Here is a 25,744-nt window from a genome sequence, read left to right on the forward strand (position 1 = left end):
AGGTGTCCCTGCCATGGCAGGGGTGGCACTTGGGGGGATTTGGGGTCTCTTCCCCCCCAAACCATGCCAGGATTCTATGAACCAGCCCCCACCAAACACTCGAGTACACTTTAGGTGTATCCCAGGCTGCTGGTGGAGCTCTGAGCAAACCCAGAGCCAGGGATCAGAGCTGCTGGGGTTATCCAAACACAGGAGAGCCTCAGCCAAGGATCCAGTCACCTCCTGCCACCCACTGTGTACACACGGGCTTTGGAAACCACATTTCCTTGTTGCTACAGGTCAAAGACTCCAGTGAAGGCTTTCCCTGAAACCCTGCTCTTCCAGCTGCAAAACCACCCAGAGCTGCAGGGTGGCTGTGCTGGGATTTCCCACAGCAGGGACCCCATGGAAAGCTCCTTTCCAGGCTCCTGGATTGCCCCTGCTGCTGCAGGGCCAGCCTGGGCAAGTGGGAGAGCTGCTGTCACCAGTGGGAATTTGAAACCCCATTTGCAGCCAGATTGCTGCACGGCTTGGGAATAATGCAGAGAGAACTGAGTGGATCTGGATAACTCAGGGGTTTGGATTCTTCCCTCATGGATGGGCTGTTTTTCCCAAGGTGCCAATGGAGAGTCTTCCTTTCAACTGATATTGTCTGTACACAGCACTTCCCTTCATGTTTCCAAATTACCTTATGGAAGAACTATGGAAACAGCACATTTAAGGCACCTTTGGGCAGTTAAACACCACACAGAAAATCGATTTGTACCCAAATTCCACTGTGAAGACACAAACCTGACACACCAAATGGAAACCAAAGAGTGTACACAGCTACCATCACCAGACATTCAGTTCAGAATTCAGGGACTAAAACACCTCTGCCTTCCAGTTTAGGCACTCCAGAAACAAACAGCCACTGGTCTGACTGGTGGGAAACACTTCCAAAACCTGCACGTGCACACGTCCTACTCAACTTAGTGATATTCCTCTTGAAGGCCCCAAAACCTCAGAGTTAGACCAACAACTAATATTAATTACTAAATGACTAATTATTAAAAGCACAAGTTGTCTGGAGCAGGAGCCACTGTGTGCCCGCTGACTTCTTAACTATGACGTTGACTATTTTTAACTTTGGGAATTGAAATAAACCTTCCCAACGAACTCCAAAGGCAAGGAATGTCATGTGATCCCAGCGAGGATCTGCCAAGCAGTGCCAAAATACACCCTGGCCACAGCAGCAAGGCCATGCCACGGGGGGGGACAACATCAACAACTGTCACACGGCCCCCCCAGAATTCAGAAAAACGCCCAGCTGAGGCCCTGAGAGGTTTCAGGCAGTAACTTTCTCGACACTTTGTTGTCACAAAGATTTTTTTTTTTTAAGCTTTAAATTTCCCAAGCCTTGCTTAAGAGAGTATTTTTATGTGCTATAGTCCGAGGTGCAATTTCTGGGTGATGTTTCAACACAGATGAGGAAGTGCAAGGGGTGAATTCACACCCAGCACCAAGATCTACACTGACACTCCACGTTCCCTCACTGAACGGCTGCATGGCCAGTGATTTAAGGGATTTCCAGCAAACACAGAAGTCAGATCCAGTTCAAACTCCTCAAAATAATTTTCTTTTTTATCCAGATGTGGGTATTTGCACGTGTTACACCAGTGGGTGCTGCGAGGAAGCTGAGACACGAATTACCCTTAATTTCCAGAGCCAGTCACCAAGAAGGTGAGAAGCTGCTGACCTGAACTCTTCATCTGCAAAACAAGATGTTCAGGAGAAGGAAACCTGGTGATACACCTGGAAGGATACTGGGTACCAGGCCTGTCCCACGGCACACACTGCACGGAAAAGGCAAAGACACGTCCCTTTTTCATGATGTCAGAGCAGCTCTACCTCGGTCAGGAGCTGCTCTGCGAGGAAGGGCTGGACTCAGCTTTGCCAGGAGCCCGGCCAGGGGGGGAAGGACAGCTTTGTTGGGCGAGAAAACAGACCCCACCCACGAGGGGGATCGCCTCCGAGCCACATCAATAGCGGTGCAAACACGGCGACGGGCATCCCAGCGCGCTGCCCGCAGGGATTAGCGCTGATGGAAGGGGCCAGGTGGGCTCTGCGGCTGGCACAGGGCGTGGGGGGCGAGCTGCCAGCGCAGCCCCCGCGGCGGGGACAGCGAGGGTCGCTCAGGGTCACCCAGAGCGGAGGGAGGAACCGAACCCACCCTGCCCTGCAGCGGGGGCGAGGCGGCGTCGGGCGGCACCGGGGCGGATCTGCTGGGGCTCCGTGTGCCAGGACGGGGACAGAAGGGGGTGACACAGGAATGGGGATGGGGGGTGTCCCTGGGGGGGATACAGGATTTGGGATGGAGGGTGACAATGGGGGTGACACAGAAACGGGGCTGGGGGTCCCTGGGGGGAAAGGGGGGGGTCACAGGGGATTGCTGATGGGTGACACAGGGGATCCCCGGGGGGGTGACACAATAACGGGGCCGGGGTGGACACTGGGGGTCCCCGGGGGTGACACAGGAACGGAGCTGGGGGGCACGGCGGTGGGAAGAGGGGGATCCGCAGCCCCTCGTGGGGGGAAAAGCACTGACCAATGGTGGAGATGAAGGTGGTGTTGAAGGCATCGTCGGAGAAGCGGAAGAGGACGCAGGTCTTGCCGACCCCCGAGTCCCCGATGAGCAGCAGCTTGAAGAGCAGGTCGTAGGTTTTCTTCGCCATGGGGGAGGGCGCGGCGGCCGCCGCCGCCCCTCCTCGCCGCCTCCTTCACCGGGCCCGGCCGCTCCCGAGGGCGGCGGCGACGGCGGAGGACGAGGAGGAGGAAGAGGACGAGAGCGAGGAGGAGGAGGAGGAGGAGGGGGCCCACAAAATGGCTTCCTGTGGCGGGGCGGCCTCGCGCGCTCCCCGCGCCCGCGGCTCCTCACGGGGAGGCGGCGGCTCCCGCCCTCATAACCCCGCGGTCCGCCCGGGCTCCGCTCGGCTCGATGGGCCCCCGGTTCTTGCCGGCCCTTCCCGGTTCTCCCCCCCGGGGCTCGCGGCGGCTCCTCAGAGGCGCTGCCGAGGCTGCGCGCGCCGCCTCCCCCGCCTCACGCACCGCGCAGGCCCGGCGGGGGCGCGCGCGCACGCTCTGTGACGTCACCGCGCGCGGGCGGTGCGGCGGCGCGGGTGACGTCACCGCGCGGCCCCGGAGCTCGTTTGTTTTGTGCGGTTTTTCGCTTTGATTCGCGGCCCGGGGCTGCCCGGAGATGGAAAAGCTCCAAGAGCGAGAATCTCGTGGGGTTCGATGGGACCAAGTGCTGGTGCTGCGCTTGGGTCGGAGCAAAGCCTCGGATCCATCCAGGCTGGGGATGAGCAGAGGGAGAGCAGCTCTGGGGAGGACTTGGGGTGTCCATGGATGAGAGGCTGGACATGCCCTGGCCCTGAAACCCCTCTTGTGCTGGGCAGTGATCCCCAGTGTGGGCAGCGGGAAAGGGGGAATTGTGCCTCTGTGCTCAGGTGAGACCTCACCTACAGAGCTGCCCCAGCCCTGGGGATTCCAACAGCACAAGGACCTGGAGCTGCTGCAGGGCTGGAGCCCCTCTGCTCTGGAGCCAGGCTGGGAGAGCTGGGGGTGCTCACCTGGAGAGGAGAAGGATCCAGGGAGAGCTCAGAGCCCCTGGCAGGGCCTGGAGAGGGACTGGGGACAAGGCCTGGAGGGACAGGACACAGGGAATGGCTCCCTGAGGGCAGGGCTGGATGGGATGGTTAGAACCAATCCCCGGATATTGCCCCGCTCAGGTGCGGTTCCCCCACCCGGGTCCGCAGAACCTCGCGTGATGACGTCACCGGCGGCCGCGCGAACCGGGGGGGGTGCCGACCCCGCCCTTGCGCCGTAGAAAGCCCCGCCCCCCCGCGGCGCTTTCTGCGCTCCCATTGGCTGCGCTTGACTCCACCCCCAGGGGTTGGAGTGACGTCATGGCGGGGAGGGAGGAGCGCGGGCGGGGCAGGAGGCGCCCCCTGGCGGCGCAGGCGTGAGGGGGGCAGAGAGCCGTGAGGGGATTCGGCCCGGAGCGGCGGGAAAGCAGAGACTGGCGGCATGGAGGACAGGTTTGGGTGGGAACGGACGTCAAAGCCCAGCTCATTCCACCCCTGCCATGGCAGGGACACCTCCCATTGTCCCAAAGTCCAGCCTGGCCTTGGGCACTGCCAGGGATCCAGGGGCAGCCACAGCTGCTCTGGGCACCCTGTGCCAGCCCTGCCCACCCTGCCAGGGAACAATTCCTGCCCAAGATCCCATCCAGCCGTGCCCTGGGGCACTGGCAGCCATTCCCTGTGTCCTGTCCCTCCAGGCCTTGTCCCCAGTCCCTCTCCAGGCCCTGCCAGGGGCTCTGAGCTCTCCCTGGATCCTTCTCCTCTCCAGGTGAGCACCCCCAGCTCTCCCAGCCTGGCTCCAGAGCAGAGGGGCTCCAGTCCTGCAGCAGCTCCAGGCCCTTGTGCTGTTGGAATCCCCAGGGCTGGGGCAGCTCTGCAGGTGGGGTCTCACCTGAGCCCACACTGGGGGATCAGCCCAGGACTGGGGGATTTCAGGTACCAGCACACACAGCCAGGGCGTGTCCAGCCTCTCACCCAGCAGCACTCCGAGGATGATGTGGAGGGGATGGCTCAGGCACTGACCCAGGAGCCCAAGGATCCCCTGCACCCAGTGTGTTTGCAATGGAGCCTGTGGCAACCTGGACAAGGGGAATTCCCTCACCCTGCTCTTCACACACAGGGAACTAAACTTTCTTTTAAGAGCCAAGCTGTGGGAGCACCACTGAAAGCACTGGAAATGGTGGAGATGCCCCATCACAGGTTTTGCACAGACCCAAAACTCCTCTCACGTTCAGTCCTGAGCTGTCCTGTGGTATGATCCAGCACACTGCCAACTGCAATTTGCTGTCATAATTAAGTATCCTGCTGTTAGTAACTTCCCCACTGTTTGAAGGATGAGTTCTCTCAAATCATGTGGGAACAGAGGGCCTTGAAGCATGGAAAAGGCCCTGGGGTGCCCATGCCAGTGGCTGGACACAAGCCCAGGTGAGCCCAGGTGTGCCAGAGGCCAGTGGCCCCTGGGCTGTGCCAGCTGTGGGGTGGCAGCAGGGCCAGGGCAGTGCCTGTCCCCTGTGCTGGCACTGCTGGGGCACCTCCAGTGCTGGGGGCAGCTCTGGGCCCCTCGTGACAGGAGAGCCCTGGAGGGGCTGGAGGTGTCCAGGGAAGGGAACGGAGCTGGGCAGGGGCTGGAGCCCCAGGAGAGGCTGAGGGAGCTGGGAAAGGGGCTCAGCCTGGAGAAAAGGAGGCTCAGGGGGGACCTTGTGGCTCTGCACAACTCCCTGACAGCAGGGGACAGCCAGGGGGGGAACAGGGACAGGACAAGGCCCAATGGCCTCAGGCTGGGCCAGGGCAGGCTCAGCTTGGACAGCAGCAGGAATTTCTCCAGGGATCAGACACAGCTTGGACTGGGAGGGCTTTTCCAGCCTCAGGGATTCTGTGGAAGGTTTCCTGCAGGTCGTGTCCCTCCCCAGGCCCAGCTGTGAGCACAGAGCAGGGTGTATTCAGTGTTTTGGTTTCCCAGCCCTGCTGGCAGTGGGCTCCCAGCTCTGTCCCTGCTCAGCGCTGACACAGCACACACAGCAGTCTGCAGCCTCACAGCCTCACAGCACAGGGTTATTTTTAGCTCTTTGCTGGAGCACTGTAAGGGCACCACACAAACACTTCCTCTGTGACTGAGCAGATCGAATGGGAAAGCTCCCGTGCCCATGGAGAGCTGTGTGGCACAGGAACCACAGCCCGGTGGCTCCAGGCACTCCTGGGAGCTTTGTCAGCTCTGGATGTTCACAGCTCTGTTTACAAGATCCTTGTGTCCTAGACAGCTTGCTCATGGACTTCAGCATTTCAAGGAGGTTTATCTTTAGGATCCTGCAGAGGAAGTGGTACCACACAAAATTCCAGGATCCCTGAGGCTGGAAAATCCCTCCCAGCCCATCCAGCCCAAGCTGTGCCTGATCCCCTCCTTGTGCCCAGCCCAGAGCTCTGAGTGCCACATCCAGGTGACACCTCCAGGGATGGGCACTGCAAAGCTCCCTGGGCAGCCCCTGCCAAGGCCTGAGCACCCTTTCCATGGAGAAATTGCTGCTGCTGTCCAAGCTGAGCCTGCCCTGGCCCAGCCTGAGGCCGTTTCCCCTTGCCCTGTTCCAAACCCCTCTTGGCAGCTCTTTCCAATGCCTGACCACCCTTTCCAGGAAGAATTTCCTCCTGAGAATCTCACATATTCCTCTGCAGGCAGGACAAAGTGTTTTCTGTCTATTGTGTAAGGCTGGCCCTTGTGTCAAATTGTTAAATGTTATCCCCTGAGGGAAGCAGTCCCTCAGGAGATGCCTGACCAAGGACAAAGACACCTTTGGTCTTGGTGGCTCAGTCAGGAGACCATCACTGCAGGACTGGGAGATTTGGAGATGTCCAGACAGAGGTGAAACAGCTCCCACAGCTCTCCCTCCCACATCCTTCCCAGGATCTTCTGTCCTGATCCCCAGAGGACACCAATCTGTGACGAGGAGAAATTACCAAATTAGGAGGAATGAGGTGCAAAGGGAGAGCCAGCAGGACCTGGCAGCCTCTTGCTGGGCTCTGCAGGGACAGCTGAGCAGCAGGAATTGCAGCAGCCCGCTGCAGAGGTGCCCTCGGGCTGTCTGTGGGACAGAGCTGTGAATCAGCAGCCAGTTGTGCAACAGGAGCAGAGCTGTGACACCCTGAGCTCGCTGGTTACTCACTGACAGCCTCACAGAGCAGGGCCCAGCCCGTGGTGCTGGGATGGAAGGGCCTTTGTCATCCTGCAGCCTCTGGGAACAAGCTGCTCTGTGTTCTGCCACGGCAGGGCTGGGGGCTGGGCATGGGCACAGGCCAGGCCACCTGAGGAGGTTCTGGGACCACCATTCCTGGCTGTTCACCTCGAAGGATGAGCTCCCACAGAGCACAGACCCTCCCAGCCCCTGGATACCTCCACTTCCCCCTCTTCAGGAGTGTCTGGAACCCAAACAAGGCCCCCAAGGGAGCTGTTAAACAGCCCCAGATGCTCAGGAAGAACAGAAAAGGTTAAATTTGCTCCACCTGCTGCCATACAACGTTGTTCTCTTAGCAGGAGTGTCCACAGCATGTTCTGTGCACCTCGGACACCAGAGCAGGAGCTCTGAACTCCACACACCTCTGGCTTTTTTTTTTTTGTCCTAATGTCATCATCAGGGCAGGAGAACTCAAATAAATGTACAGAATCACAGAATCTTTCAGGTTGGAAAAGACCTCCAGGATCATTGAGGCCAATCTGTACCTGATCCCCTCCTTGTCTCCAGCCCAGAGCTCTGGGTGCCACATCCAGGTGACACCTCCAGGGATGGGCACTGCAAAGCTCCCTGGGCAGCCCCTGCCAAGGCCTGAGCACCCTTTCCATGGAGAAATTGCTGCTGCTGTCCAAGCTGAGCCTGCCCTGGCCCAGCCTGAGGCCATTTGCCCTTGTCCTGTCCCTGTTCCCCCCCTGGCTGTCCCCTGCTGTCAGGGAGTTGTGCAGAGCCACAAGGTCCCCCCTGAGCCTCCTTTTCTCCAGGCTGAGCTCCCTCAGCTCTGGTAAATTTTTTGAGACACCCCAGAAAAGCCCAATGTGAGAAATAAGCTTTGTCAGAATGTTGAATTCCTCAGCAGAGGGAATGACAGCACAGCAAGAAGAGTCCCACACACAGATTTTCCCTTTTGCCTCCAGCTGTCCCACACAGCCACACTGAGTGGCTCTTGCTAAGGCCTTTTGGGCAGTGCCAGGAGCATCTCCTAGTGCTGCTGCCAGCAGGGTCAGGCTCTCACCACGTTGGATTTCACCTCTTTTTCTCACCCTTCTCCCAGGCAGGTGGACAGAGAGCACCTGAGGGGAACAAGAAAGGCAGCTCCGTGTTCCTGAAATGGGGACTTCCCCCTGGTTTCTGCTCCAGCCAGCCCGTTGGGAGGAGAAGGGCTCAGTCAGCACTGGTAGGTGACAGGGAGGACACAAAGGGCACACGGAGGGAGCCCAGTGCCTTTGGCAGCAGCTCTGTGGGCCAGGCACGTCTCTGATTTCTGCACAGTCACCTCGCCTTGGCCTCGGGTGTGGCAGTGCCAGCACGGGGCACTCAGCCAGGCTGTGCCAGCGTGCCTGGACACATCCAGGAGCTCCCTCACAGGGGCTCCTTCCCAGCTGTAATGCCTCGGGACCTCGGTCTTCCCATGCCTCTGCTCCTCCAGGACAGCCTTCCCCCTCCAGAGCTTCAGCCCCTGTAGCCAAAATCCCTGCCCTGTGGCCATGGCATGGCTTGTGCTGGGTCCTGTCCTGCCCTGCCCAGAGGGGGAAGAAGCCCAGCGTTGTTGTCAGTGCTGTGCAGAGCCGCTCACAGCCGTGTTTCCTGCCGTTGGGAATCGGGAGTGAAGCAGGGGTGGAGCACGGGACTGAGGAGTGGTGATGGATGGATCCCCACTGCTGCTGAGTGAGGCGCTGACCTCCAGCAAGGGCAGCTCTGCCCCCCTCAGTACCCAGAGACAAACCACGAGCCTGGAGTCACGGCAGCACAGGATCCTTGAGGTTGGAACAGCCCTTGAGACATCAAATCCAACAGTGCCACCACTACCCCCTGTCCCCATGTGCCACATCCCGGCACAGAGGCAGTGCCACTTTCAGTTCCTGTGAGAAGCTCCCCGGCAGCTCCTTACTGACAAATCAATAGTTACCTACGAAGGAAAATGAAGTTTAGTCCCCGGATCCGTGGAGAATAGTGCCTCCCCACACACACTGGGATTTCCTGTGCTTGCTAGAAGGTTTGGAGGGATCTCGGGAGCGTGGGAATGCCCTGTGCATCAGCTGAGTGCTGCACAGCCAGAGCTCTGCCTTTTTCAATTACTTCTTGCCAGCGGATTATTAAATCCTTTAATCTCAGCGCAGCAATGCTGAGCTGCTGCCTTACAGACATTGCTCACTCCACATCTGGCAGAAACCACGACCCAAGATAAAAGGCTGGAGCCTCCCACACGACTGCCAGCCGTCCCTTTTCCCCCTCTCAGCTCCCGCGTGAGGTGATGGCAGAGGTGGGAGCAGGGAGGGTGGAGCTGCGGGACCTTGGCCAGAGGACACGGAGTTCCCCAGGTCCCACAGGAGCCAGGACATGGCTGGGGACCACAGACCAGGAGCACTGGGCAAGTGTGGGCTCCCAGGTAGGGCTGCAGCTCCTCCCAGCCCCTGGAGTGTGGCTGGTGAGTGGTGACATGGCCAAGATGCTGCTGAACCATCCCAGTGGGATTCATCCACTGGGGCTGCATCTTCTCCTGGGGGCAGCCCTGCAGGAGAGACAGCACTCTGCTTTCATTCCTCGTGTCCCCGTTGGAAAGGAGACACAGCTCATCCCTCTGTGGTTTTTTCCACATCCAGGGCCATGTGGAATGCTGTGGATGGGGAGATGTTGGAGCTTTCATTCCTCGTGTCCCCGTTGGAAAGGAGGCACAGCTCATCCCTCTGTGGTTTTTTCCACATCCAGGGCCATGTGGAATGCTGTGGATGGGGAGATGTTGGAGCTTTCATTCCTCGTGTCCCCGTTGGAAAGGAGGCACAGCTCATCCCTCTGTGGTTTTTTCCACATCCAGGGCCATGTGGAATGCTGTGGATGGGGAGATGTTGGAGCTCTGTGCCCCGAGCTGGCTCCTGTTCCACTGCTGCTGTCTAATTATAGAGGAGTCAGCTGCTGGCAAACTGATCCATCCTAAATCCAGGCTTAGTGTGAGCTCTGCTGGCCTCTCCAGCTCCCCCACTTTGGATATGGGGTGAATCTTGCACTGGAGTGATTCCCTTCCTGCCTTCCCGTGTGGCTGTGGCAGCTCCCCTGTCCCAGCCCTCCTGTGCTGTGCCTGGGCAGTCTCTGCTCAGTTCACAGTCTGAAAAACCACACAACCCCTGATCTCAGCCCAAAAGGGTGGCTGGAGCCTGAGGCCCTGCTGCTCCCCCACCAGCAATGTGGCACATGGAGATGGGGACAGCAGGAGGGAAGCCAGGAGCATGGGGAGGATGAGGAGTGCCACAAACAGCTGAGCTGAACCACAGAACTGCCACAGAGGAGGAAAATGGGAGATAAACCCACTGGATCTCTGGCAATGCTGACAAGCTGGTTTTGAGGGAAAGCAGATAAAGGCCTGCTGGACCCTCAGCATCCCTTCTCCCCTGTAGAAGCCAAGAGAGTGAGAGGGTGAAGAGGGGAAAATGAGAGGATCCACCCCCTGAGCTGGGACATCACACTGGGATGTGTCCTTTTCCCACCAGGCTTTTCTCCAGGGCTGCTCCAGCTGGCCAAACACCAAGAAAAAGCCTGAGGAATGTCAATCCAACACTGCCAACATGGAGACTGATTTCCCTGTTCCCATCCTGTGTGCTTCCATCTGTCCCCACAGCAGCACCCACAGAGGGAAGAGGTCCTCCCTGGGGACAGCAGTGCCTCCTGTGACCCTGGCAGCAGAGGCAGCACTCTGACCAGAGCATGTTCCTGAGCTCCAGCACGATTTCCTGGTGACAGCGAAGGTGAGAAGGTTTTGGCAGCCATGGAGTGCCCCTGTTATGACATGTATGGGCAGGATGACATGGAGGGACACAGTGCCAGGCGGGGCAGGGTGCCACATGAGGACACTCCCTTGCCCACAGGTGTCAGCACAGGAGCAGAGTGTGCTGGTGGTGGCCAGTGGCCTCGGGGCTGACCCTCGGGACTGTTCCTGGGGTGGTGGGACTGAGGGGACAGGGACCCCTCATTGTGGCCAGATGGGGTGGTTGCCCCATAGTGTCCCTGCCCAGGCACCCCAGGGCTGGCCCAGGATGGCCACAATGAGGGGTCACTGTGCCAGGATGTGGGGACAGCACACCAGGTCTGTGCTGTCCCATGGGGACTGTCCCCACCCCTGGGAAAGGGCAGGTGAGGAAAGCTGGCCCCAGCAGTGACCCCTCCACAGCCCCCATTGTCCCCCCATCCCATTCTCTACCTCCTCCATCTTCCCATCACTGCCTTCATCCCTTTCCATAACTCTCCATCCCTCCATCGTCCCTCCATCCCTCCATCCCCTCCATTGTCCATCCATCTCTCCATCCCCTCCATCCCCTCCATTGTCACTCCATCCCCTCCATTGTCCCTCCATCCCGTCACTCTCCATCTCTCCTCCACCCTCCTTCTCTCCTCCATCCTCCTCTATTGCCCCCTCCATTTGTCACCCTCTCCATCACCTCCATCCCCCTGCATCATCCTGTCATCCTCCCTCCACCCCCTCCATCCCTCCTGCCATCACTGCTGCATCCTCCCTCCCTCCCCCCTACCTCCCCTGAAGCTTCCATCCCCTCCATCCCCCTTCACCCTCCCCATCATCCTCTCCATCCTCTCCATCCTCCACTGGCCTCCTCCATTGTTCCTCCATCCCAATTCCATCTCCCCTCCATCCCTGCTGCATCTCCCTCCCACTTTCCTCCCTCACACTCTCCTTTGTCCCCTGGTCCCCTTCCATGGCTGGGGCTGTGCCTTTGGGGAGGGGACTGTCCCCGCCTGGAAGCTCCTCCTGGAGCCAGAGGACTGGGATAGCGCCAGGCAGGGCTGTGTATGGCAGCAAATACCCTAATTAATTGATTATGGGATAATCTGGTTCCAGAAGGGAACGGGTGGCTGCTCAGACTTGATTAACCACAAGAATGTTTAATCTCCCCCCGCAGCCCCGTAAAGCACCAGGATTATTCCCACTGGGCAGTGTGGGGATGCACAGGGGACACAGAGCCTGGGACAGCCCAGGGACCCCCAAACACCACAGGGGATGGGATGGGATGGGATAATGGGATGAGGGGTTATCGCTGTGCTGGTGCCAGGTCTGAGGAAAGAGCTCTGTCCCTGTCAGAGTGCTGGGACTGGGCATCCCCTGCCTCTCCTGCCTCTGTCCTGCATCCTGATCCCACATCCTTGATCCCCCATCATGGACCCTGCTCCACCCTGCTTCCCATATCCCAGTCCTGCATCCTGCATCCTGCATCCTGCATCCCACATCCTGCATTCCACAGAAGTACTCTCCATCACATCCTGCAATATGCAACCCACATCCCGTATCCCACATCCTTCATCCTCAATCCTTCATCTGGAATCCTTCATCCTGCATTCCACTCCTGCATTCCAATGCAGCATCCAAGCCCAGAATCTCAGTCCTGCATTCCAGTGCTGCATCCCAGCACTGGACCCCACTACTGCATCCTTCATCCCACATCTCAGTCCTGCATTCCAGGGCAGCATCCCGGTCCTACATTCCAGTCCTTTGTCCTACATCTCAATCCTGTATCCTTCATCCCATATCCCAGTCCTGCATCCCGCAGCCCATTCCTGCATTTGTGATCCCATATCCCAATCCCGCATTCTGTATCCTGTATCCTAACCCTGCCTCCCAGCCCTGCCCGGCAGCAGAGCCGGTTCCTTCATCCTGCATCCTAATCCCGCATTCCAATGCCGCATCCTTCATCCCACATCCCGGTTCCGCATTCCAATGCAGCATCCCAGCCCCGCATCCCTCATCCCACGCCCCAGTCCCGCATCCCATTCCCGTGCGCAGCACAAAGGCCGCACTACAGCTCCCGGCGTGCCCGGGGGGTGCCGGAGCGCTCCCGCCCGCGCCTGCGGGTGCGCGGCCGCGGGAGCGCGCTCGGGGGGGGCCACGGGAGCGCGCACCAATCGCGGCTCGGCCGCGCCCCGGCCCGGCCCGCCCCGCCCGCCCCATCCCCGCACCGGGCGGGGCGCAGCGGCCGCGCTGCCATGAGCGAGCGCCCGGCGGGGCCGCCCCGCCGCGCCCCGGCCGCCCGCGCCCCCCGCCCCGGCCCCGCCCGCTCCGCCCCGGCCCCGGCCCCGGCCCCGGCCTCGGCCCCGGGGATGCCGCGGGGGCGGCGCGGCTGAGCCCCCCAGCCCCGCTGCGCCGCCGGCCCCGCCCGCCGCCGCCATGGCCGGTAAGCCCCGCAGCGGCTGCGAGGCGCTCCGGGTGGTGGCCCGGTGCCGGCCCATGAGCCGGCGGGAGGAGGCGGCGGGATACGAGCGCGTCCTGGAGCTGGACGTGAAGCTGGGCCAGGTGAGCATCCGCAACCCCCGCGCCGCACCCGGGGAGCTGCCCAAGACCTTCACCTTCGACGCCGTGTACGACGCCAGCTCCAAGCAGGCCGACCTGTACGATGAGACGGTGCGGCCGCTCATCGACTCGGTGCTGCAGGGCTTCAACGGCACCGTCTTCGCCTACGGCCAGACCGGCACCGGCAAGACCTACACCATGCAGGGCGCCTGGGCGGAGCCGGAGAAGCGCGGCATCATCCCCAGCGCCTTCGAGCACATCTTCACCCACATCTCCCGCTCGCAGAACCAGCAGTACCTGGTGAGGGCCTCGTACCTGGAGATCTACCAGGAGGAGATCAGGGACCTCCTCGCCAAGGACCAGAGCAAGAAGCTGGAGCTGAAGGAGAACCCCGAGACCGGGGTGTACATCAAGGACCTCTCGTCCTTCGTGACCAAGAACGTCAAGGAGATCGAGCACGTGATGAACCTGGGCAGCCAGACGCGCTCCGTGTGCAGCACCAACATGAACGAGCACAGCTCTCGCTCCCACGCCATCTTCCTGATCACCATCGAGTGCAGCGAGACGGGGCCGGACGGCGAGGAGCACATCCGCGTGGGCAAGCTCAACCTCGTGGACCTGGCGGGCAGCGAGCGCCAGAACAAAATGGGGGCGCACGGAGAGCGCCCCAAGGAAGCCTCCAAGATCAACCTCTCCCTCTCGGCCCTGGGCAACGTCATCTCGGCGCTGGTGGACGGCCGGAGCACGCACATCCCATACCGGGACTCCAAGCTCACCCGCCTGCTGCAGGACTCCCTCGGGGGCAACGCCAAGACAATCATGGTGGCCACCTTGGGCCCGGCCTCGCACAGCTACGAGGAGAGCCTCTCCACCCTCAGGTTCGCCAACAGGGCCAAGAACATCAAGAACAAGCCCCGGGTGAACGAGGACCCCAAGGACACCTTGCTGCGGGAGTTTCAGGAGGAGATCGTCCGGCTGAAAGCCCAGCTGGAGAAACGCGGGATGCTGGGGAAGAAGAGGAGGAGGAGCAGCCGGAGGAAGAAAGCAGTGGATGGAGAGGGCACCGTGGACAATGAAGGGGAGGATGAGAATGAGGATGGCCTGGAGAAGAACATGGAGAATTACTTGAAGGAGCAGAAGGAGAGGCTGGAAGAGGAGAAAGCCGCTATCCAGGATGACCACAGCCTGGTGAGTGAGGAGAAGCAGAAGCTGCTCCGGGAGAAGGAGAAGATGATCGAGGACCTGCGGAAGGAGCAGGAGGCCACGGAGCTGCTGGCCATCAAGTACAAGGTTCGTGTTGCCACACGTGGTGACAAATGGGGCCGGGGTGTGCCCCCAGCCCCTCGTGTGGAGTGGGAATGGATCCCGAGCAGGGGGCCTGGGGGAGGTGCCCACCATTGTGCACAGACCTCCCAAGCAAGGCAGGGTCCCCAGGGGCAGCCCCAGCTCCGCCGTGGGTGGCCCAGGGGCGCTGTGTGGGAGCTGCAGGGGTGGGAGGGAAGGGCCGCAGGGGAATGGGTCACTGGTGGCACGAGCGTGCTGTGCTCAGCTCTTGTCCCTGTCAGCACAACAAAGCAGCTCGTGTGGGAAGGGGGAGCGAGGAGAGTGATGCTGCAGATTCGTCCCTGGTGGCCTCGGGAGCGAGCCCGGGGCTGGGGCTGGGGACACGGTGCACCTGCCCCCACTTCCGTGCAGCCCCTGGCTCCCAGTAGGCCCTGTGGGCACGGGCAGGGCTGTGAGCCCACGGCAGGGCCTGGCAGCTCTGCAGGGCCCCCCATCCCAATCCCCCTCCCCACCCCAAATCCTTCCTGGCGCCCCAAGCCAGGGCAGTGTGGATGGCGGCACTGCTGGCTCAGGGATTTGGTGCTGAGGGTGAGAGGGGCCACAGCAGCCCCAGCTGTGCCGGGGGTCTGGGGCTGCACGTCCCCCTGCCCCAGCCCTGCTCCTGTCCCCACTGAGCTGGGGGGTCCTGACCCCTCCCTCTGCCTGTGGTGGCCGTGGGGCCAGGACCACACAAATGCCAGGGCTGGGCAGGGGTCTGCACCCTCTTCACGGCCAGGGTCGTGTTTGCTGCAGCCCCAGGGACTCACGGCCGTGCCCAGGGATGTGTGATCGTGCCCAGGGATGCGTGGCCATGCCTGGATGCCTGCACAGAGACCGTGGGATCCCTCTGGGATGTGGCACTGGGGCAGAGGCGTGGGCAGCTGGCTGGCACAGCGGGTGTCCCGTGATGGGTGTCCCGTGACGATTCCTGGCCCAGGGGCCCTGCAGCCATCCCCCCGTGGCTGTGGGGTGCAGGCTGTGGGGTGCAGGCTGTGGGGTGCAGGCTGTGGGGTGCAGGCTGGGCTGGCAGCTGCCCAGCACGGTCTCCCTGTCTGGCACAGCAGGGCTGGCTCAGGGCCACTGTGTGTCCTGGAAGTGCTGAGTAACAAGGCAGGGCCGGAGGCGAGATGACACCATGTCCCTTTTGGTGGCCTTCAGAGCTGCTCCACACGCAGGGAGCCTCTGGCTCTGGGGGTACAGCACAGTGACAGCAGAGGTGTCACCTCAGAAAATCCCCCTGTGCCAGAGGGGCACAGCCTGCTGTGACACCCTGGTGGAACACTGGAGGGACGCTGTGGGGACACCGGGTGGCTTTGCCACACCGTGGGGCCAGGCAAGGAGCCACAGGCTCCACAATGACCATGGCAAAGGCAGCCGAGGTGACAGGGACACAGGGACCCATGGGTGACACACTGCACCCTGTCCTGCTGTCACACTCGTGGGTGTGGGCTCTGCCACCCGGCTGGGACATTGAACTCGGAGAGGTGGGGTCAGCCTGCCCCAGCAGATGTGCATTTGGGCGCCCAGATGTGCATTTGGGCACCCAGATGTGCTCCTGGGGGCCCAGATGTGTGCCCAGGCAGAGCGGCTGTGCCACAGGGGAGCTGGGCACGGGGTGTGGGTGATTCCCTGTGCCAGGGGCCGAGGCTGAGGTCAGCGAGAGGGAAAGTGCTGGGAAGGTCTCCGGGTGCCGGAAATGAGTTCCTGGGAGAGGCTTAGTGCTAAAGGAGCTTGGGAGTCTCTTCCTTAGAGGGAATAAATGCCCTGGCAGGGAGAAAACTGCTCTGAGAACCCTCTTAATCTGGGGATGGTGTCTGCAGGGGGGTCTGTGGGAGGGGATGGCAGCAGGACCATTGTCCCAGCACCCCCCTGGTCCCTGTCTCCCTGTCCCAGGGGACACCCAGCATCAAGGGGAGCAGCTGGGACCAAGAACTGGGTTTGGAGGAGAAGGGGTGAGTGGCCCGTGGCACCCCAGTGCCCCCAGGCCTGGCAGGGGACGGCACAGGATGGGGTGGGGGGCTGCCCTTGGGGGTCTCAGCCCCCAGCAGAACAGCCTGGACACCCATTGGATGGGAGGAGACCCCAGGGGCAGGGGGGCTGGATGGGGCACCCATGGGGGGCTGTGGGGGTCTCACTGGGTGGGAGAGGAGGAAGGCACAGTTGTGGGGGTGTCCCCTGGGTTCCCACAATGTTGCCCCTGCAACCAGAAGGGGAAAATGAGGGGAAAATCATGGAAATGGAGTGGAAATAGAGCCTTGCCCCGGGCAGCTGTCAGTGGGGACGGGGGGCCTCTGATTTGCCAGAGCCCCCCCACTCTGTGCACAGCACCCCCATGGAGACCCCTGCCCAGGGACATGTGACAGCAGCCCCGTGTGTGCCCCCCCAGTGCTGGCACCACCCTTGGGGTGGCCTGGTGGCCCCCCTGCCCCTCGGGGCCTTGGTGGGGAGGGGGACAGGCCCTGTGAGGAGCAGGGCTCCCGGATCTGGGGGGGCCAGAGGGAGCTCAAGGGCAGATGCCCAGTGGGTGAGGGTGGCCACGTGCTGCTGGTGGCAGAGGGGACATTTCAGAGATGGTGGCCCAGCTGTGTCAGTGTCTGGGACATTGATTTTTCAAGCTGTGTGTGGTGTCCTGGGGACATCTGGGTCTGTCCCTGGGGGGGCACAGGGTGTCCCCCACGGACACCCTGACACCGGGGCAGGGCTGCAGGCCACAAATACACACAGACACAAATACACACTGACACACTGACACACAGACAGACACAAAGTGTGCACACACACACAGACACAAATACACACTGACACACACAGACACACAGACAGACACACAGACACACGTACACACACACAGACACAGAGACATAGAGACACGTACACACACACAGACACACAGACACACTGTGCACACACACAGACAGACACACAGACACAGACAGACACAGACACACAGACACACACACGGTGTGCTCGCCCCCTCCCACGTGTGCACACACACACGGAGCTCCTGCAGGTCCCCACGTGGGTGTGGATGTGTGATCCTGGCCCAGGATGTGCTGTGTGTGTGTGTGTGCACAGCCTGTGTGTGTTCGTGTATGTACAACCTCTGTGTGTGTGTGTGTGTGTGTGTTTGTATCTTTGTGCATTTCTGTGTGTATCTGTGTATGTGTTTGTATCTTTGTGTATGTGTTTGTATCTTTGTGTATGTGTTTGTGCATTTGTGTGTGTGTGTATTTGTGTGTATGTGAATTCCGTGTGCACAGCCCCTGTGTGTGTATTTGTGTATGCACAGCTCTTGTGTGTGCATATTTGTGTATTTCTGTGTGTTTGTGCATTTCTGTGTGTACAACCCCTGTGTGTGTATTCGTGTTCCTGTGTATTTGTGTGTGTTTCTGTGTGTGTATTTGTGTTTCTGTGTATTTGTGCGTTTCTGTGCACAGCCCGTGTGTGTATATTTGTGTATTTGTGTGTGTATTTCACATTTCTCCGTGCCCAGCCCCGGTGTGTGTGTGTGTATTTGTGTATTTGTGTGTATTTTTATTTTCACATCCCTCCGTGCCCAGCCCCGGTGTGTGTGTGTGTATTTGTGTGTGTGTGTATTTGTGTATTTGTGTGTGTATTTTTATTCTCAGATCCCTCGGTGCCCAGCCCGGTGTGTGCCGTGGTTCCGGGCCCGGCAGGCGGGGGCCGGGGCCGTGCCGGCAGCTGCTGCACATCCCTGGGATCGCAGCTGTGCGGAAGGAAACGGGCCCGGGCCCGGGGGGGACACGGCCCTGCGGCCACCGCTGCTGTCCCCGTGTGCTGGGCCAGCCCCAGGCTGCTCTGCTGGGTGTCCATGGAATGATGGAGCTGTGGGAAAAGCCCTTCAAGGGTCACCGAGCCCAACCATCCCCAGCACTGCCCAGGCCACCCCTGTCCCCTGTCCCCAAGTGCCACATCCCCAGGGCTTTAAATCCCTCCAGGGATGGGGAATCCAGCCCTGCCCTGGGCAGCTGTGCCAGGGCTGGACAGTCCTTCCCAGGCAGGAATTGTTCCCAGTATCCACCCTAATACCCATCAGCAGGGCTCTGGGCACTGAATGCTCCCACCTCCCTGAGAGCAGGGATGGGCACAGGGAGGGGCACAGGGAGCAGGAATGGGAATACCCATCAGGGACGGGCACAGCAGGGATGATGGGCACAGGAATGAGGGGTGGGCACAGGAATGAGGGATGGGCACAGGGATGGGGGTGCCCACCCAGTGAGGGTGGCACGGGGCTGGGAGCCCTGCCCTGAGCCCTGTGCCCTGCAGGCCATGGAGAGCAAGCTGCTGATCGGGGGCAGGACCATCGTGGACCACACCAACGAGCAGCAGAAAATGCTGGAGCTGAGGCGGCAGGAGATCGCTGAGCAGGTGGGTGACACGGGGGGGGTGACACGGGGGGGGTGACACGGGGGGGTGACACGGGGGGGTGACACGGGGGGGGTGACACGGGGGGTGACAAGGCTGTCCCTGTGCCCACCCCGGCTCCAACCTCGTCCCTGCACCACAGAAACGCCGGGAGAGAGAGATGCAGCAGGAGATGCTGCTGAGGGACGAGGAGACCATGGAGCTGAGGGAGACCTACACGTCCCTGCAGCAGGAGGTGGAGATCAAAACCAAGAAGCTCAAGAAGGTGAGAGCATGGCAGGGATGGGGACAGGGACAGGGGTGCCCAGCCCCGGGGCAGGGCTGAGGTGCTGCTGTCCCCTCCCAGCTCTATGCCAAGCTGCAGGCTGTGAAGGCTGAGATCCAGGACCAGCACGACGAGTACATCCGTGTGCGCCAGGACCTGGAGGAGGCCCAGAACGAGCAGACACGGGAGCTGAAGCTCAAGTGGGTGTTTGTGGGGTGCCTGGGGGTCCCCTGGGCACGGGTGGGCCTGAAGAACTGGGTAGAGGTGAGGTGTCAGAGCAGGGTTAGGGGGCTCAGAGCAGGCTGGGGTGCTCAGAGCAGGACTAGGGGGCTCAAGAGCAGGGTTGGGAGGCTCAGAGTGGGTGCAGAACTGGAGGGATTGACCCACCCAGAGACAGGGACAGCCAAGCCCTGCTCAGTGTCAGTGGTGGCACAAGGTGTGGCCACTGGGAGCTGTGTGCTGGGTGAGCAGCACTGGGGGTTGTCCAGGAGCTGCTGAGAAAGGGGAAAAAACCCGAAAATATTCCAGCAGAAACGCTGGCTGTGGCTGAAGCTGGGGGGTGACAGTGGTGGCTGGGAGCCCCTGGTGACCTGCTCTGGCCCCCACACCACAGCAGCTCGGGGGGGCTCAGGGTGACCCCAGCTCCCTGGAGCTCCCTGGAGCTCTCTGCTCCCCTGGCACCAGCAGAGTTTTCCCTCCGGGAGCCTCCCACAGCTGCAGCTGCTGCTCCACCGCCCCCGGGGGTTTGTTCTCACTTCAAACACTCCTCTCTTTCAGTGTCTGTAACCCCCTCAGATATTTACAAGCACTTCAGCATTCTCTGGGTGAAACAGTTTCACTACAAATAGAATTCCATCTCCAGCTTTGCCCCTTCTCTCCTCCGACGTTGTTCTGGCTGGAAGCCACAGTTCATTGATACATCCCATTGCCTCAAAACAATTTTTGACAGCTGCTCCACTTGCCCCCAAAAACCACGGGGAAAAAAGATTCCCTCTGGGGTGCACTTGGCATCGTTGAGCTTTCCTTGATTTTCAGGTCGGGCAGGGGGGAGCAGCCGTGGGAGGAGAGGAGGGGAGGGGTCCTGGAGCTGCCTGGAGCCCAGAGCTCCTCTCGGTGCCCGTCCCCTCCTGCTGTCCCCTCTGTGTGGCTGCATTGCTTCAACCCCTCCCCTTCATCACATTTCCATCCTCTGCATGTTTCCTCTCCCTGTCTCCTTCGCTTCCTGCCTTCCCTCTCTCTTTGGGAGCTGTTTTGTGTCTCCTGTCACATTAACCCCTTCCTCTCCTGCTCCACCCCTCAGGTACCTGATCATCGAGAACTTCATCCCTCCCGAGGAGAAGAACAAGATCATGAACCGCCTGTACTTTGATGGCGACGAGGACCAGTGGAAATTCCAGCCCCTGGTTCCCACTGGAGGGTATGTCCTGTGTCCCTGTGTCCCTGTCTCTGTCCCTGGGTCCTTGTCCCTGTGTCCCTGTCTCTTGTGTCCCTGCCCCCAGGGTGCAGTCTTTGTTCCTATGTTTGTGTCCTTGTCCCTGTGTCCCTGTCCCTCTCTCCAGGGTACAGTCCCTGTCCCTGTGTCCCTGTCCCCAGGGCACAGTCCTTGTCCCTGTCCCTGCCAATGGGCACGAATGCCTCGGGACTGTGGGGACCAGGGACTCTGGGAGGTGCCCGTGGTGGGAATCCCCTCCAAGCCCAGCCCTGTGGGGAGGGCTGCCCTTCCCTGGCTGGTGCAGCTCCCTCTGTCACCTCTGTCCCTCTGTCCCCCCAGTTCATGTCCCCTGTCCGTGTGCTCCAGGAGCAGCTCCCAGATGAAGAGGCGCCCCACGTCTGCCGTGGGCTACAAGAGGCCCATCAGCCAATACGCCAGGGTGGCCATGGCCAGGAGATCCCACCCCCGCTTCCGGGTACGGCACGGGGGAAACGTGGAGGGAGGGATGGGATGGAGCAACAGGGATGGAGGGATGGAGGGATGGATGGATGGATGGATGGATGGATGATGGATCCATGGATCCATGGATGGATGGATGGATGGATGATGGATCCATGGATGGATGTGAATGGAGAGTAGAGGTGGATGGATGAAGGCAGACAGTGAGTGGATGGTGGAGGGATGGATAACACTGGGAGAGGAGATGGAGTAAAGCAGCTCACAGGGATCTGGGATACACCAGTTAGAGCTCCCAGCTCCAGTCCTGGAGCCCCTGGCTCGGTGGCTGTGGCAGCTGCTGCCATTGGGAAGGCCAGGGCTGCTGAGCCCTGGGAGAGCCTGGAGCCCACAGCCCGGCGTGGCTGTGCCAGGGCAGCCAGGGGGGGCAGGATCCCCCTCCTCAGCAGCTCCCCTGGCACTGTGGGCTGCCAGGGCTGGAGCCGTGTTCTCCCCACGGGGACTCCCCAGCGAGCTGGCTGTCCCTGTGCCCTGGGCAGGCTGAGAACATCATGTTCCTGGAGCTGGACCTGTCCCCCCCGGCCATCTTTGAGTTCGAGCGCAGCCGGGACCCGGCGGAGCAGGACCCGCGGGCGCTGCACCTGGAGAGGCTGATGCACCTGGACAGCCTCCTGGAGAGGCCAGCGGCCTCCCGTGTGCGCAAGTCCCGCTCCTGGTGAGTGACAGCGGCCTGGGGACACCGGGGACACGGCTGGGACATTCTGTGGTGGCCCGGGGCAGGAGGAGGAGTCGCAGCAGAGCTGGAGAGGCTCCATCCCTCTGGGGCTGACCCTGCCCGTGAGCTGCTGGCTGTGGTCAGAGTTGGAAATGCTGCTGAGGGAACAGCATCGTGTGGAGGAACACGGAGCTGCTGCAGGGCTGGAGCCCCTCTGCTCTGGAGCCAGGCTGGGAGAGCTGGGGGTGCTCACCTGGAGAGGAGAAGGATCCAGGGAGAGCTCAGAGCCCCTGGCAGGGCCTGGAGAGGGACTGGGGACAAGGCCTGGAGGGACAGGACACAGGGAATGGCTGCCAGTGCCCCAGGGCAGGGCTGGATGGGATCTTGGGCAGGAATTGTTCCCTGGCAGGGTGGGCAGGGCTGGCACAGGGTGCCCAGAGCAGCTGTGGCTGCCCCTGGATCCCTGGCAGTGCCCAAGGCCAGGCTGGACATTCCTGGCACACTGGGGGTGTCCCTGCCATGGCAGGGGTGGCACTGGATGAGCTGTAAGATCTCCCCAAACCATTCCATGATTCCCTGGAATTACTCCTGAATCCCAGACCCAAGGGATGCCCTTTGGTGCTGCCTGCTCAGCAGGTGACCGGGAAAAGGGCTGGATTTGGGGGAGGGTGGGGAGGCAGGGCAGGGCAGTAGCCCCAGAGTGTCTCTGTGTCCCCAGGTGCCAGACGCCGCGGTCGCTGCCGTCCTCCACCACCCACGTGTCCCTGGCCTCCAGCTCCCCGTGTGCCGCCCCACTGCCGGCCCAGGAGTGACAGCCTGGACACCTCGTCCCGGACTGAGCCCCCGAGGGCCGAGGGGGGCCCAGCCCAGCGGCCCCAGCTCATCCTCAGCTACTTTGTGTGTGTTTGTGCGAGACACGAACGGCCCCGGGCCAGGGCGGCTGCCCCTCCCTCCCTCCTGCCCCTCCTCCACCCCCCTGATCCGGATCTGTCACTTTATTTATTTAACCTATTTATTTATGGAGTGGGTGACGTGGGGAGGCAGGATTTGTGCTCGGACTGATGGACATCCAGGCTGGCAGTGGGCACCGTGCTGACCCCTCCAGGTTTGCCCGGCTCCCAGCGCTCCCCAGCCTGCCTGGCACGGGGCTGGGCACGGGGACAGCACCAGGACACTGCTCCATCCGGGCAGGGGGGGCACGGGTCCCTCTCCAGGGCCTTTGGCTGAAGCTGAGCCCGCCCTGGCCCCTGGTGCTGCCTTTGCTTTGCTGGATCCCAGGGAATTTGGAGATTTCTGCGTGGATTGGGAGACTTTGTGGTGGCAGCGCTTGTCAGAGTCCCCCAGCCTGCATCAGCACTGGTGGCAGCAGGGACACATCGCGACTGTGGGCATGGCTGTCGCTCCAGGAGCACCAGCTCCATCCACAGGGCTTGCAGAGTCACCAGACCGAGTCACCCGAGGCCCAGGGCTTTGTCCCCCTGTGCCACGCTCTGGGGACAGCCCCACCGAGGCTCCTGATGCCCAGCTCGCTGCCACCCTGGCCGTGGCTGTGCTGCCAACAGCAGGAGGTGAAATCTCCCTTCCAGCAGCCCTGCAAAGCCTGGGAGCAGCCCTGCCTGTGGAACCCCGGGCTGAGAGAGGCTCCATCCTGCAGCTACAGACAGCAGAGAAATGTGGGACGAGGAGGGGACACCCCGGGCGGTGATGGCATCGCTGTCCCCTGCACAATGGCACACGGAGGTCACCTCTGTCACCTCCTGCTTGGGACACACTTCCTGGTGGGCTGTGGAGGGCTGGGTGTGAAATGGTGATGGGTCACGGGGGGAAGCCACGACGACTCTGGGGGTTGAATTCTGCCCCAGCAGCTGCAGGGACAGCACTCGGTGTTCTGTGGGACGTGGATTTTGGATGGAGGGAAGTTGGTGAAGACCCGTCCTGGCAGTGCCAGGCCAGCAGCTGTGGTGTCCCTGGGATGGTGGAGGTGGGGACATCCCTGTGTGTGATGAGATCCTCATGGATGAGGGAGTGACCCCTGGCTGTCCTGGGAGGAGAGGGGTCAGCAAGGGGCTGGACAGGGCAGGTCAGAGAGGACTCAGGTAGGGAAAGTCCTGTGGCACAAAGAGAATTCCTGCATGGAATGGGTGAGGCTGGAAGGGACCCTGGAGCACTCAGGGCTGTGTCCAGAGGGGTTTGGAATCTCCCCAGGGAAGGAGGCTCCAGGACTGTTGTGGGCTGTTGGAGTGGTCCCTGCTCTCCTCGCTGGCTCCTGCACTCAGGACAGGGCTGAGGGAAGGGAGGGAGGGGGACAAGGCACAGGCAGGGAATGGGAAGGTCCAGAGGGAAGCAGGAGCTGTGCCGAGCTCAGGGCCAGGCAGGTCCCACAGCAGCCGTGTCCCCTCCACACGTGGCTGTGCTGGGCCATCCCCTGCCCTTCCCTGTCCCCAGCACATCCCTGCCCTGCCCCAGGGGATCTCCCGTCCCCGTCTGGCACTGTCCTGCCTCGAGCTCTCCATCACTGCCCTCTGCAGCTGTGCCCCATAGCACCCTCTGTCCCCCCCAAATCTCTGTCCCCTTCTCCCCAGCCCAGCCCCTGCCTCGGGGTCACCTTGGCAATCTGTGGTGGCCCAAGGACTGAGCTGTGTGCTCACCTGGCCAGGAGGGAGCAGGGGAAGGTGTTTGAGGAGTGACAGGGCGTGGGGTCAGGTGTGTTCACAGGTACCCCCACAGCCAGGGGTGTGTGGGGTCGTCCCCCAGAGCTCGCTGGCCCTGCAGAGCCACCCCATCCCTGGCCAGGGCTTGGAGCAGCCTGGCACAGTGCGAGGTGTCTGCCCACGGCAGGGCTGGCACTGGATGAGCTTTAAAGTCCCTTCCAGCCCAAAGCAGTCTGGGATTCCCTGATTCTGTGAAACACAGTGGCTGGGAGAGCTGGTTCTTTATTTAATCATTTCCAGGAAAGCATCTGGGAGTTGGGGTCAGGAAGCACAGACTCAGAATGAGGAGAAGCTTGGGGAAGCTGCAGGAATAGAATTCCCTCCCTTCCTTCTTTTCCAGCAGTCCCAGTTCCCCTTCGTGGATCAGCAGCTCGTGGAGCCCCAAAGAGGAGCAGTGACCTTGGCTCCATTCTCACCCAGGGCGTGGGGGACAACTCAGGAGCTCAGGGTGTCCCCAGCTCCGGCTCACCCGGCCCATGGAGCATCCCAGGCAGGGTGGCAGTGCCCCAGGGCAGGGTGGCAGTGCCCAGGGCAGGGTGGCAGTGCCCAAGGCAGGGTGGCTGTGCCCAGGAAGAGTGGCTGTGCCCAGGGCAGGGTGGCAGTGCCCCAGGCCCTATCCCCCAGTACCCATGGGTTGTCCCTGTGCCATGGTGAGGGACAGGCCCTGGCACAGCTCCAGCAGGACTCTGGTCACGGTGGGACCCTCTGGAATCCCATCCAGCATCCAACAGCCCAGACTGGGAGCACTGGGAGCTGTCCCAGCCCAGACTGGGAGCACTGGGAGCTGTCCCAGCCCAGACTGGGAGCACTGAGAGCTGTCCCAGCCCAGACTGGGAGCGCTGGGAGCTGTCCCAGCACAGACTGGGAGCGCTGGGAGCACTCGGGGTGTCGCTGGTGCCCGCTGTGTGTCGGTGGCGTTCGGTGTCCGTGTGTCCCAGCGGGGCTGTTCCTCGGGGCCAGGGGCGGGGCTGGGCTGGGGCTTCCTTTCGTTGTTGTTGAGCTGTTCTTTTGGGGTTCAGGTTTGGCCGTTTTTCCGCGGGGAGGGGGGTGCGGGTCTGTTCCGGGGTCATGGACAAGGTGAGGGCCTCGATTAGGACCAAATTTTCGTGCCTGTTGCTCTGGTGATTTATTTAGAAATCCAAAGTTTACTGTCTGGTGGCCCATCCTTGTCACTCTATACATAGGAATATACAGGACATATTATAAATATATATATATTATACATAGTGTGTGGAGAGGCCGCTCCCGGCGCCTCGGACTCTCCTCACTGTGCTCTAATGTAGCTCCGACCCCGCGCTGGGAGCGCCCTCCAGGATGGCAGCGACACAATAAAGGAATGAGCATCAA

At 61.2% G+C, this 25,744-nt stretch overlaps 2 protein-coding genes across 3 annotated transcripts in view; one reads left to right on the forward strand and one right to left on the reverse strand.

Annotated features, from left to right (window-relative positions):
• The window catches only part of RAB10 (RAB10, member RAS oncogene family), a 42,980-nt gene extending 39,930 nt beyond the window's left edge, over nucleotides 1-3,050 (reverse strand). Inside the window, exon 1 of the mRNA XM_014888194.2 lies at nucleotides 2,567-3,050. Within this exon, the coding sequence (XP_014743680.1) occupies nucleotides 2,567-2,693 (127 nt within the window). The 5' untranslated portion in view covers nucleotides 2,694-3,050. The remainder of the gene's footprint in view (nucleotides 1-2,566) is intronic.
• Nucleotides 3,051-12,958: 9,908 nt separating this feature from the next.
• KIF3C (kinesin family member 3C) lies at nucleotides 12,959-25,744 on the forward strand. 2 transcript variants are annotated; one of them, XM_014888214.2, is made up of 8 exons: nucleotides 12,959-14,399; nucleotides 18,720-18,821; nucleotides 18,961-19,083; nucleotides 19,165-19,283; nucleotides 20,384-20,500; nucleotides 20,855-20,990; nucleotides 21,511-21,686; nucleotides 22,405-25,744. In XM_014888214.2, the coding sequence occupies exons 1-8, from the start codon at nucleotides 12,987-12,989 to the stop codon at nucleotides 22,496-22,498; spliced, it is 2,280 nt and encodes a 759-aa protein (XP_014743700.1). In that variant the 5' UTR covers nucleotides 12,959-12,986; the 3' UTR covers nucleotides 22,499-25,744. The 2 variants fall into 2 exon arrangements, with proteins under 2 accessions (XP_014743700.1, XP_014743701.1); XM_014888215.2 differs by having other exon boundaries at nucleotides 20,882-20,990.

Source organism: Sturnus vulgaris, chromosome 3 (assembly GCF_052056855.1).
Source record: "Sturnus vulgaris isolate bStuVul1 chromosome 3, bStuVul1.hap1, whole genome shotgun sequence".
Classification (NCBI taxonomy): Eukaryota; Metazoa; Chordata; class Aves; order Passeriformes; family Sturnidae; genus Sturnus; species Sturnus vulgaris.

Bases quoted from the DNA above. Each gene is read 5' to 3' on its own strand.
- KIF3C (XM_014888214.2), top strand. From the start codon at position 12,987: ATGGCCGGTAAGCCCCGCAGCGGCTGCGAGGCGCTCCGGGTGGTGGCC. The intron at 14,400-18,719 runs GTTCGTGTTGCC...TGTGCCCTGCAG, and splicing joins TGCTGGCCATCAAGTACAAG to GCCATGGAGAGCAAGCTGCT. The intron at 20,501-20,854 runs GTATGTCCTGTG...CTGTCCCCCCAG, and splicing joins CCCCTGGTTCCCACTGGAGG to TTCATGTCCCCTGTCCGTGT.